Source organism: Malaclemys terrapin, chromosome 3, assembly GCF_027887155.1.
Source record: "Malaclemys terrapin pileata isolate rMalTer1 chromosome 3, rMalTer1.hap1, whole genome shotgun sequence".
In the NCBI taxonomy this organism is placed as follows: Eukaryota; Metazoa; Chordata; order Testudines; family Emydidae; genus Malaclemys; species Malaclemys terrapin.
The window spans coordinates 41,702,346-41,715,746 of NC_071507.1; the positions used below are offsets into that span (position 1 = coordinate 41,702,346).

Genomic DNA, 13,401 nt, shown 5'->3' on the forward strand with positions numbered 1-13,401 from the left:
TCTATTCTGAAACAAGCCCTTATGTTTGTAACGTTTCAGGCATTGGGGACTTAGGTCCTAACATTTTTTGTATTGTTATTATAATATCCATCTGAACAGAAGGTAAATGTCTGCTTACTGTCTTCATTTGGCGTTTGGTAAGTTACATATTTGGATTTAATCGATATAATTAACAATTTGAAGAAGATGGGCCTTTTTCAGGTCACAGACAGGAAAAATCGGGGTAACCGACATCAATACAGTTGCATTGTGTAAATCTGGTATAAAGGAGAGAAGATTAAACTATTTAAAATAAAATTGTATTTTTCATTAATTGAGCATGCGAAAACCATAGCATAGGATGATGAGGAATCACAAAGGTGCAGTAAGTACATAGCTGAACATTACCATGACACACTGACCTGTATTTAGCTATAGGCTCCGAAGTGTCCTGCTAATGCCTGGAAGGCTTCATAAGTGCCTTTTGAAAATACAGTAGAATACTCCTGGGGGCATTCTGTGCCAAAAAAAATTAAAATTCTGCAAAAAAAATTTAAAATTCTGCTCACCATATTTTAAAATTCTGCACATTTTATTTGTCAAAATAACATTAAATAATCACGCCAGTTTCTATTATTTTGGTAATTTATTTCAAAATACTGTCAGAAAGTATGTCTGTAACAACACAGACACACACAAAAATTCCCCCCAGGAGTAGAGAGTTAAAGAAACCCCTATGACAACCCACTTCCTGTTTCTCTGTGAGCCCCCGTCCCCGAGCCCAGCTGGGGGGTCAGACACCCACAACCCCTCCCCTGCAGAGCCCAGGGATCCAGAGGGTGAAACAGGCTGATGCTTGGTACCAGGCTTGCATGAAGTTTCCTGCGTGCCACCCTTTCCTTCCTTCAGGGCGTATTGGGAACTGCAGCTGCCAGGAACCCTCTAGCTTCCTCTCCCTCCCCCCAGCAGTGTCTTCTATGTGTGAGCTGGGCTCTGCTGGGTCCAGTGGCCTTAGTGGCAGCCAGAAGCACTGCAGCCCATTTCTGTGAGGGAAAGGAAATTCTGCGCACATGTTAATTTCTCCAAAATTCTGCATTGTGCTGTGGCACAGAATTCCCCCAGGAGTATACATTCTGTTCTGCCTGACAGGACAGAACCTGCCCCACTCTACCTCCTCAGAAACACCCCAAAGCCCTGCACCTCCATGCCTAGTGAGCTGCAATAGCGAGCAAGAGGGACCGAGTGTCACTCTCTCTCACACGCATGAATGCCTATTACCCCGCTCCCCTGGTGGTGATTTACATTTTTACCAGCTGCTCTGGGCGCCCAGATCGACCTGCCTGCGCTGCCAAGGAGGGGCATGTGATCACTCTTGTGGCTTCCCTTTGCTTCCCCGTCAAAAGTCATTTTTCTGCAGGTAAGTAAAGAAATCTGCGGGGATATGAATTCTGCACACGCACAGTAATGCAAAATTCCCCCATGAGTAAGTAGAACCTCAGAATTACAAATACGAGAGTTACAAACTGATTACACAACCACAGAGCTCATTTGGAATTGGAAGTCCACAATCAGGCAGCAACAGAGACAAAAAAAAAGGAGGCAAATACAGTACAGTACTGTGTTAAATGTAAACTACTAAAAAAAATAAAGCAGCATTTTTTTTCTACATAGTAAAGTTTCAAAGCTGTATTAAGTCAATGTTCAGCTGTAAACTTTAGAAAGAACAACCATAATGTTCAGAGTTATGAACAACCTCCAGTCCCGAGGTGTTTATAACTCTGAGGTTTTACTGTAGGCCCACTCAGGACAACCAAGCTGCCAATTCCTGTTAAACAGGACTCAGGGTTAAGAAAGACAAGGCATGAGATGTGAGGGAGCAAGTGAGGAAATCGCTTGGAAGAAGCTATTTTCTGTTACGGTCCCAGGGCTTGATTCTCCATTGGGTTACTCCAGTGTTATGTCAGCTTAACTGCGTTGATCTCCTAAAACTGTGTAAGCGAGTAGAAAATCAGGCCCACAGTACTTATTAACTTCTGTCAGAAGGTTAATATTGGAAAGCCTTATGGTTAAAGGACAAATTTACCTGTTATCAGTGTTCTGAGTATGTAAATTAAATAACCATGTTTTGTATTTACCCAGAGTAACTTTGACATGCACCTAAATCGATGGAACATATCAGGGGAGTGGCTGTTCATTGTGGTATACTTATTGGGGGCCTGATGAATTTGTTGGTGAAAATCCAAGAGGTAGTTCATGCTGCTAAGAGTTATGTTAACTCCCCTCCATGACTTATGTGTTCCTCAGAGATGGGGGCTAGTGCACAGTCATGGGAGGCAGAGAAAGGGAGGGAGTTTTGATGCCAAAGAGGATATGCATGGAAGGGTGAGCTAATTATCTATGAGGATTTTCATTTTTAACTTTTACAGGCTGCAGCCCCACCACACACACACCACTGTTTTAGGCCACAAACCTTTGCAGGAGAGAATGTGGCTCCAGCTCCATGAGGTGACCCTCTCAGAGGGTTTTGAAGTATTTCCCCCCTCTTGTGGGCTTTTCCAGGGGGAGGAGCAGTGTATTGAATGTGGGGAAGATCAAAGGAACCCCAACAATCTTATATTTAGAATCTGGGATACTTTAGCCACCAGATCAAAGCTGTTTGAAAATCTGTTTGTTGTTTGACTTACACGTCATGTCAGTATTCCTTTAAAATGTGGTGGAAAGTGAGTTTGTTTAAAAAAAAACCATACAACCCCACCGCCCCGCAAACCATGCTGTAATTCTGTATATCTGCACTATATGTATCTTCCTAGTCATATCTGCCCTGTTTACTGACAGAAACAACTGCTTGAAACTGGCAACACTGCGAGGGTCAATGTAGCTGTTCAAAAGGGAAGTCTGTTCTGTTCTTCTCATGAATCACCAATGAAAATTGCCAATTACTCCTGAACTTATGTTGTTGTTGATGATTTATGAAGCAGAAAAAAGGGCTATGTGGTTTGAAAACCACTTTGATTTTTTTTAGTCCTGGCACTCCGAAAACGTTCTCTTATTTATTCCCAAGAAATCCAAAGGTAAACGATACTGGTAATAAGTGGAAGGTATTTAATATTAACTTTTTAATGTTAGCTTTTAAGATTAGATTCACTAGTAGTACACTTCTGCCTGCTTTGTGTTACTTAGGAGCACTAATTTCGATTTTTGACAGAAATTTGAATACTGAAATATTTTGGCTCGAAATCAAAATATTTAATCTGTAAATCAAAATATATTGATGTGGAAATGCTGTCACGATGCCTCATGGGAAATGTAGTTTGGGTTTGTCAAGCTCCCAGTTTGATCTTAGTTTAATCCTGTTTTGTCTGGAATCAGGCAGTGTTGTCTGAAAACGCTGCTAATAGAACTGCTCATGAAGAGGTTGTGATGTATCATTTGATGCAGACATTAGGATATTGTAGGATGCATTGTTATCCATTATTTATATTTCTAATATATACATTATGAATGCCGCACATATTGTTGAGGATACATTGCATAATGTGCTGTAGCTTTCACAAGCCGTTTGTGCAGGTGGCAATCATAACTTAGGTCTTAAAATAAAAACTATCAGAATGGAAATGAGAAATTGAATCAGACAGGAATCAAACCAGACAGCTAGCATTATAGATCACTTTAATAGTAATCTAATTTGTTGCTAGTTGGCTGGTATCCAAGCTGTAATTTGGTTCTTTGTTTTACTCTGGGCTGAAAATGTGGTTGAATACTAGGCTACTATGTTCCATCAGGAAAATACTGTAGACTTCATTTTATTTATAGAAATCTAGAATTCTGGGTTGATATCTAGCTTTAACATCACTTTTTGTTTCAGGGTTACCGGTACTTTTAAGAAGGAGCAGGGTCCAGTGCACCAGTGACTTGTTAGATGTCTCACAGTTGGAGGCCTCTAACAGAAGGCACCTAAAGGGAATCAGGAAAGGCACAGGTGAAAGCTGCCAGAGTGGGAAACAGGAGACGCAGAGGAGAGCTGATACAGAGAGCCATTGGGAAGAACAAAAGGTGGAGGACTAGCTAGGCTGGTGAGCCACTGCTGAGTTACAGGAGAGCTTATGCAGTGGCCCCTAAGAACATAGGGAGGAACCAGCCTGGTTAGGGGAAGCTGAGCCTGAAACAGGAGGGTTGATGCTGGAAGGTGGATTCCAGGAGCAGGAGGTAGGACTCACAGGCAGGGAGGCTTGGGTAAGTGGAACATTGCAGGGCCCCTGGCAGAAGGCCTGAGTGGAGGACTGCACGAATCTGAGCCCAGAACTCTGAAGGGAAGTTCCCTGAGCTAGGGTAGGACTCACGGGCCGGGAACCCTGGTGAGTGAATGCTGCTGGGAGCCCTATCCTGCAAGACCCGTCTTGGGACTTCCAGAGAAGGGTTGTGGGGGAGAATTGAATCTGGAACCTCTCAGGCTGGGGGCCTGGAGAATGGGGCCCTGGGACAAAGACAAAAGAGTATGGGAATGGATTGGAGATGGACTCTTGGGAGGATGAGATAGAAAAGCTGTCTCGGGAAGGGGCATGGAAAACTGTTGTGAATGGTTTTATCATGAGATTTCTGTAGATGATTGTACATGTACAGGAAGAATTTATGCCTAGAGGTGAGCTTTTGAATTGGACAGACTTTTATGTTCCTTTTATGGCTAGACCAGGAGGAAACTGAGGCCAGGGCTGGCCTTACCATGAGGCAAACTGAGGCAGCCGCCTCAGGTGCCAGACTGGGGGGAGGGGCACCACTAGGACCCAAAGTGTAGAAAATTGTGTCTGCTGCTGGTGCATATGTATAGTAACTCCTCACTTAACGTTGTAGTTATGTTCCTGAAAAATGCGACTTTAAGCGAAACGATGTTAAGCGAATCCAATTTCCCCATAAGTATTAATGTAAATAGGGGAGGTTAGGTTCCAGGGAAATTTTTTTCACCAGACAAAAAAACCACACACACACACACACACACACACACACACACACACAGTGTACATTTTAAACAAACAATTTAATACTGTTCACAGCTATGATGATTGTGAAGCTTGGTTGAGGTGGTGAAGTTAGAGGGTGGGATATTTCCCAGGGAATACCTTGCTGCTAAATCAGTGGTTCTCAAAACTTTTGTACTGGTGACCCCTTTTACATAGCAAGCCTATGAGTGCGACCCCCCCATATAAATTAAAAATACTTTTTTATATATTTAACACCATTATAAATGCTGGAGGCAAAGCAGGGTTTGTGGTGGAGGCTGACAGCTCATGACCCCCCATGTAATAACCTCGTGACTCCTGAGGGGTCCCAACCCCCAGTTTGAGAACCCCTGTGCTAAATGAACTAGCACTCGGCTGAGCCCTCAAGGGTTAACACGTTGTTAATGTAGCCTCACACTCTACAAGGCAGCAGGAATGGAGGGGAGGGGAGATAGCATAGCAGACAGAGACAGACCCACACCTTGTGTGTGGGAGAGAGAGAAATGCACACTGCCCCTTTAAGTAAGCTGACCCCCTATTAAGTGCATTGTTGTTTTTAAGTGGATCAGGAAGTTGAGACAGCAGCTGCTGCCCCAGGCTCTCTCTGTCTCTCTCCGTCCGTGTCCCCACCCTGCTCTATATGGAGAAGGGGTAAACGGGGTGTAGGAGCAGGGGGGAGGGTGACATTTCCTCCCTCCCCCCCAGCAAGCAGGAGTCTCTGGGAGCAGCTCCAAGGCAGAGGGCAGGAGCAGCACATGGCAGTTGGGGGAGGGATAGCTGCAATTGCTAGCCTGCTGGGCAGCTGCTGCACAGGGAACTTAGGGGAGCTGATAGCAGGGCTGCCGGTCCACCCTGGTTCCAAGTCCCCACCAGCTAGCTGCAATGGGCTGCTCTTCCTGCAAGCAATGGACAAAGCAGGCGGCTGCCAAACGACGTTAGAAGGGAGCATTGCACAACTTTAAACGAGCATGTTCCCTAATTGATCAGCAACTAAACAATGTTAACCAGGACGACTTTAAGTGAGGAGTTACTTTTTACTTTAGATGAATACTCTAGATGCACAGAGATGGTGGAGTGCTGTTCTGGAGGAAGGAGGGCACAAGAGACATAACAAGCAGGCAGGAGAAAAGGTGAGAGGGAATAACAGAAAGCAGCAGGAGCTGCAGGGAGAGAGATGGGGAGGAACCTCTTATGCACCTCTCTAGCACCCCCAGGAGCCTGGACTGATTGACACCAGCTGCTCAGGGAGCTTCCTGTTTCCTGCTGCTTCCCTGAACCCACTTCAGGAGAACAGGCAGTCAACTGAAGTAGTAGGAGCCAGTAGGCCCTTAAGATGCTGATATCTTCCCTTACTCAGGCCCTGCTACGAGCCTGCTCCCGGGGTGTAGGAGCAGGGGGGAGGGATAGCCCAGTGGTTTGCGCATTGGCCTCCTAAACACAAGGTTGTGAGTTCAATCCTTGAGGGGGGCATTTAGGGAACTGGGGTAAAAATCTGTCTGGGGATTGGTCCTTTTAAAAAGGGGGGAGGGATAGCTCAGTGGTTTGAGCATTGGCCTGCTAAACCCAGGGTTGTGAGTTCAATCCTTGAGGGGGCCACTTAGGGATCTGGGGCAAAATCAGTACTTGGTCCTGCTAATGAAGGCAGGGGGCTGGACTCGATGACCTTTCAAGGTCCCTTCCAGTTCTAGGAGATAGGATATCTCCATTTGTCCCCTTCAGTTGAATGTTGAGAGCCACTATAGCTGGCACAGAACAGCAGTCATGAGCGAAAGAAGACAATGCCCCTCTGGGGCAGCATTCAGAAAAAGCAAGCAAGCAAAGGAAGCTTTTCTATCTAAGCAGGAAGGAGCTCTCCTGAGATACATAGACACAAATGTTCACGGTGAGCCTTCCGGCCCCAGTGCGGATGTGAGTGGTGAGGAGATGCTTGATCTTCCAGTTAGTCAGAGTGCAGGTGACCTGGCAGCTACTGCAGCATCCATATCTCCATCTCAAATGGATGTAACCATGCACATTCCTGAAGAAAAGTGTAGATCAGAGAAGAGTGTGGTGGAGGCGCAAGAAACAGCTGCTGCTGAGTTTAGTTCCTTGAGTCTAGATGATCCAGGACTGTGGACCCATTTGAGCTGTAGCCTGAGGGACTTCCTTGTATGGCATGGGCCACAACGAGTGAAAAATGTCGTTCCCCAAAAACAATGAAAATAGAAGTTTCCATCCAACACATTACTGGCATGAAATCCCCAATGGTGACAAAGTGGAGAGGCCATGGCTGATGTACTCAAAACCCCAGAATGCTGCATACTGTTTTTGTTGCAAACTCTTCCAGTCTAATGTTCCAGCCACATTGGGTTCTACAGGAACAAAGGATTGGAAAAATCTGGCTAGAAATCTGGCATGCCATGGAGAAGGCAGCAAATCACCAGAGAGCATTCCATAGGTGGAAAGAGCTTGAGATGAGACTAAGGTTAAAGACCACCATAGATGATCAGCCTCAAGAGAAGATTGCATCAGAGTCTTTTTACTGGCAAAATGTTCTGAAAAGACTCATGGCCATTGTGAGAATGCTTTCTACCCAAAACCTAGTACTACGTGGCACTTCAGATCAGCTGTATGTGCCAAACAATGGAAACTTCCTTAAAATTGTGGAGCTGATGGCTGAGTTTGATGCTGTACTCCAGGAGCATCTAAGAAGAGTCACCACCCAAGAAATGTCCACATGCCACTACCTTGGAAAAATGATTCAAAATTAGATCCATACAGTTATGGCAACAAAAGTTAAACAGAAGATTGTGGCAGATCTGAAGTCAGCAAGATATTACTCTTATTTTGGACTGCACACCTGACATCAGCCATACGGAATAAATGACTTTAATGGTGTGTTTTGTAACAACAGAACCTAGTGAAAATGTCCCTGCAATGGTGACTGTCAGAGAGCATTTTCTAGAATTTATTGACATTGATGATACTACAGGAGCTGGTATGACAAATGTGCTTCTTAAAAAGCTGGAAGATACGGGAATTGCGATAGCTGACATGAGAGGTCAGGGCTACGATAATGGTGCCAACATGAGAGGAAAGAACAGAGGAGTGCAGACATGGATCTGAGAGTTCAACCCTCGAGCTTTTTTTGTCCCATGCAGTTCTCATTCATTGAACTTGGTGGTCAGTGATGCAGCATCAGCATCTAGTGAGGCTGTTGAATTTTTTAATGTAATTCAAAGCATCTATGTATTTTTCTCTGCATCAATTCATCGATGGCAAATTTTGAAGCAACATCTGGGAACATCCTCTCTGACACTGAAACTACTGAGTGCCACACGATGGGAAAGTTGAGTGGAGGCGATATAGCCTATCTTCCCAATTTGGCGTTTGATAGATGATGCCATAGTTGCCATTATGGAGAATAATGCTATTACAGGAACTGTCCATGGGAGAACAGTGGCAGAGGGAAATGGAATCACCAGAAACATACATAACTTCAAATTTCTGTGTGGCTTATTGTTGTGGCATGACACACTGTTTGAAATAAATGTAAGCAAGAGACTCCAAGGTGTTGAACTTGATATATCTGGAGCAATGGAAAAACTGGACAAAGCAAAGTCATACCTACAGTCTTACCGGTCAGATGAGGGATTTCAAAACATTCTGAAGAGTGCACAGAAGTTGGCAGAGGAACTTCATACTGAAGCTATTTTCTCACCCATTCAAGAATACGAGAGTCACCGAAGAAGAAGACATTTAGATTACGAGGCACGGGATAATCCCATAAGAGACCCCAAACAACAATTCAAAGTTGAATTATTTAACCAGGTGCTAGATTGTGCAATACAGCTCAAGGAATGCAGCAATATATTTGGGATGTTGTATGATATTCCAAAACTCCTCACTATACCTGAAGACCTACACCCGCAATGCAGGGCACTGAAGACAGTGTTGACACATGATGACATGCATGATATTGATGTGAGTGATTTAGGTGATTAACTGAAAGCCCTTTCAAGATACATTTCGGCAGGATCAACTCCAAAGGCTGTTCTGGAATATATGTGCACAAATAAGATGACCACCCTCTTTCCAAATGCCTTTGTTGCTCTGCGCATACTTCTAACACTTCCTGTAACAGTTGCCAGTGGAGAACACAGCTTCTCCAAGCTGAAGTTAATAAAAACACATCTACGCTCCACAATGACACAGGAGAGTCTGGTCGGCCTTGCAACCATCTCAATAGAGCATGAGCTGGCCCAGACTGTGGACCTTCAGGAAGCAGTTCAAATCTTTGCAGCCAAGAAGGCATGGAAAGCACTATTTTGATTATTCAAACAGATAAAAATACCAGTGTTTACTATGCAGAAAAGAAAAGTTACATTTGCTGTTCAGGTGTTTGAAAGTTAAGTGTTACTTAAAATTTTTGAACATGGCATTTTAAGTTGTTTGTTCTCCTTTAGTGGGGTAGGTAGCAGAGCAGTACCATGAGAGGAGTAAAACAGGAAGAAGGCAGAATTGAGACCTTTCAAAGTTTTGGCCCAAGCGAGAGGGCATGGGGGCGTCATTTGAGTTCCCCACCTCAGGTCCCAAAATGTTGTGGGCCAGCCCTAACTGAGGCAGGCACACATAACTGTCATGCTGTGTGGCCTGCTGTTGGAAGGCACCCCAGGTAGGGGCTGCCCTGTCACACCAATATAGAAAGTTTAGTCTCATAGTAAAGTCTGGAGCAAAGTTCCAAACTACATTCATAGTAAAATAAATACCAATATTATTAATGGCATTGGAAGAAATTAATGCATCAAAAAGGAAGAAAACGTCTTTGAAATGTTGGGTTTTTCTTTTCGCTCTGCCACGTGACAGAAATTTGACTACTTTGGGATAGGTTTTGCCATGCTCTAAAAGTTGGTCAGCATTTATACATGCAAGTAATCTCATTACATTCAATAAGACTGTATGCAGAGGTAAATACCAACTTGAGTAAAGATCTGTGCCTCTGTGTTTAGTATTACCGACCTTTGTTTCTTCATGAAATGTAGTCCAATACATTTTATTCATCAAAACCATCATGAGGAGAACAATGTACCACTAGTGTAGCTAGATCTAAACATTCAAAGCTCATGAATTGTACCCCAACGTTATGAGATTTGAAGAAAATAATTTGGGGGTTCTTTTTTTTGCCTCCTGGTTTTTGAGTCTTCAGAAAACACTTTTCAAGCTTTACTCCAGTCATGTAGGCTAGAAACTTGATTTTTTTAATTGATGAAAGCTGAGATTCTTATGTAATCACAAGTTTCCAGAAGGAAAACAGCAAATATCACAAGATTCACAATAAAAATTGTGTGAGTTGGCAAATCTTATTATACTTAAATCAGGCTTGCCATCCTATAACCTTCTATTCTCCATCTTCCCTCCAATACATTTTTTATGAAAGGGGTAAAAAGTGAGGTGGCAAAGTTTGCAGATGATACTAAACTGCTCAAGATAGTTAAGACCAAAGCAGACTGTGAAGAACTTCAAAAAGAGCTCACAAAACTAAGTGATTGGGCAACAAATAGCAAATGAAATTTAATGTGGATAAATGTAAAGTAATGCACACTGGGAAAAATAACCCCAACTGTACATACAATATGATGGGGGCTAATTTAGCTACAACTAATCAGGAAAAAGATCTTGGAGTCATCATGGATAGTTCTCTGAAGATGTCCATGCAGTGTGCAGCGGCAGTCAAAAAAGCAAACAGGATGTTAGGAATCATTAAAAAGGGGATAGAGAATAAGACGGAGAATATCTTATTGCCCTTATATAAATCCATGGTACGCCCACATCTTGAATACTGCATACAGACGTAGTCTCCTCATCTCAAAAAAGATATACTGGCATTAGAAAAGGTTCAGAGAAGGGCAACTAAAATGATTAGGGGTTTGGAATGGGTCCCATATGAGGAGAGATTAAAGAGGCTAGGACTTTTCAGCTTGGAAAAGAGGAGACTAAGGGGGGATATTATAGAGGTATATAAAATCATGAGTGATGTGGAGAAAGTGAACAAGGAAAAGTTATTTACTTGTTCCCATAATATAAGAACTAGGGGCCACCAAATGAAATTAATGGGCAGCAGGTTTAAAACAAATAAAAGGAAGTAATTCTTCACACAGTGCACAGTCAACTTGTGGAACTCCTTGCCTGAGCAGGTTGTGAAGGCTAGGACTATAACAGGGTTTAAAAAAGAACTGGATAAATTCATGGAGGTTAAGTCCATTAATGGCTATTAGCCAGGACGCGTAAGGAATGGTGTCCCTAGCCTCTGTTTGTCAGAGGGTGGTGATGGATGGCAGGAGAGAGATCACTTGATCATTACGAGTTAGGTTCACTCCCTCTGGGACACCTGGCATTGGCCACGGTCAGTAGACAGGATACTGGGTTGGATGGATCTTTGGTCTGACCCAATACGGCCGTTCTTATGTTCTTATGTAAAAATGCAAATAGAGGGTACAGTTCTACAGCCCTTATTGGCATTGTTGACACCCGTGAATTCACTGTCTGATCTCACACCATTGTAAATGAGGATTACTCCTTTTTGTGCATATTCTGGCTTTGGGCCATGGGTACGCATATAACCAAAAAAATCCATGTCCTGGATTCTGATGCTGAACTTCTGTGCTCTAGGTCTGGCTCCCTGAAATCACAGGATTCAGCAAGGTACTTAACTATGTACACAACTTTAAGATGTGCCCATCGCTAAGCATGTGAGCAGTTCAGTCCTATGTCCTTAAAGTAAGGCACGTGTTTTAGTACTTTACTGAGATCCAGTTCTGCAGGCTGTGTTCATATTGAGCCAGGAAGGAGTATTTTGGGAGGATGTTTGGTTGTATAGAGCCCCCCTCTCTGATTTATTAGTGCACACAAGAAATCTGACATTGTGGGCTCCCTCTGGGCCTGCCAGGATACTACAAAGGTAGTTTGTACCCATTTTGGAGGGACAAGTGAAGAGTGTATGTGATAATACTGTACAGACTGTGTATTGACTTTATGTTTTGGCAGACATCAAGATTTATTGTCCCTTGAGGTAAATATTTATATCCTGGGTCAATACATCTTGATTTTTTCAGCTCAACACAAGTCAATAATTGCTTATCATAACAATCTAGACCTGAGGTCCAAATGGAGATTTTGAAAGTGGAACTGCTGATGCTTTGTTACATCTCTGTACTAGAAAGAATACCACTTTATTGTGTGTGGATTTAAGGTCATAGATATTATATTAAGTGTATTTTAGCTCTTATATTATAAAATGTATGTATCAGATCTTATTAATCAAACAAATGTTTACTTTTTTGATGATGGATCATTTGAATGAGGAAAAAAATCAATAACATTTTTTTAAAGTGTGTTTTTCGTTATCTTACTTTTTTAAGGCTTTGGCATGTTCTCTTTCAGGTGGCCTGGCATTAGCTCAAGTACTATTTTTTTATGTGAAATACCTGGTTCTCTTTGGTATTCCTGCTCTTATTATTCGAATGGATGGACTCAAACCTCCAGCTTTACCTCGCTGTGTGAGCACAATGCACAGTTTCACTGGAATGTGGAGGTCAGTAAGTTTCATTTATTATTGATATATGACAGTAATTTTTCAGTGTATTGATGGGGTGTGTGTTCTGAACTATTCTTTAACTTTTCATCTTTTACATGATCTTCAGTTTGATGATTACTTTTTTTCATGCCACAGAGATAAATGGAAGCCTGCCTTTCAGGATTTTCATTGTCTTGATGATTAGAATTAGATCAATGCCACTTGACTCCATTAAGCTGACTATTTTTTTCTAGATATTTATGAAATATGATTCATTTTTCAATCTTGGTCCAAAAAAACATCCTTCAGTTGAAAATTCATTCAGAGAAGGATAAGAAATATATGAATAGTTACCCTGAGAGGAGAGTTGTGATTATAACACTTTAATAGGAAGAAAACTGTATATATGAAGAAACCTTTCCATGTTTAAAAAAAAATTTGTTCGTATTTTAGCATGAAATTCTGGTCTCCCCCAGGTCTGAGTAAACTTTATGGGCAATCAAAATGAAAACTGTGGTTGTGAAGCTTAGAAATTGCTTTAAATAATTAAGCCTGTCAGCTCTTCAGTGCCAGGTCTCCTTTTTAACTGTGTGTTTGTACAGGGCCTAGCAAGATGAGTAGGGCCCTACCAAATTCATGGCCATCTGTGAAATCTGATTTCCCACCGTGAAATCTGGTCTTGTGTGCCTTTACCCTATACTATACAGATTTCACAGGGGAGACAAGCGTTTCTCAAATTAGGGGTCCTGACCCAAAAGGGAGTTCCGGGGTGTGTGTGTCAAAATGTTATTTTAGGGGGGGTTGCAGTATTGCCACCCTTACTTCTGTACTGCCTTCAGAGTTGGGCAGCTGGAGGGTGGCGGCTGTTGGCTGGGC

The 13,401-nt window shown here is 42.7% G+C and overlaps 1 protein-coding gene across 6 annotated transcripts in view; it reads left to right on the forward strand.

Moving 5' to 3' along the window:
* HHAT (hedgehog acyltransferase) overlaps nucleotides 1-13,401 on the forward strand; it is a 336,479-nt gene that overhangs the window by 74,288 nt on the left and 248,790 nt on the right. For all 6 annotated transcript variants that reach the window (XM_054021316.1, XM_054021317.1, XM_054021315.1 and 3 more), the window contains one exon: nucleotides 12,393-12,543. In XM_054021316.1, the coding sequence (XP_053877291.1) occupies nucleotides 12,393-12,543 (151 nt within the window). The remainder of the gene's footprint in view (nucleotides 1-12,392; nucleotides 12,544-13,401) is intronic.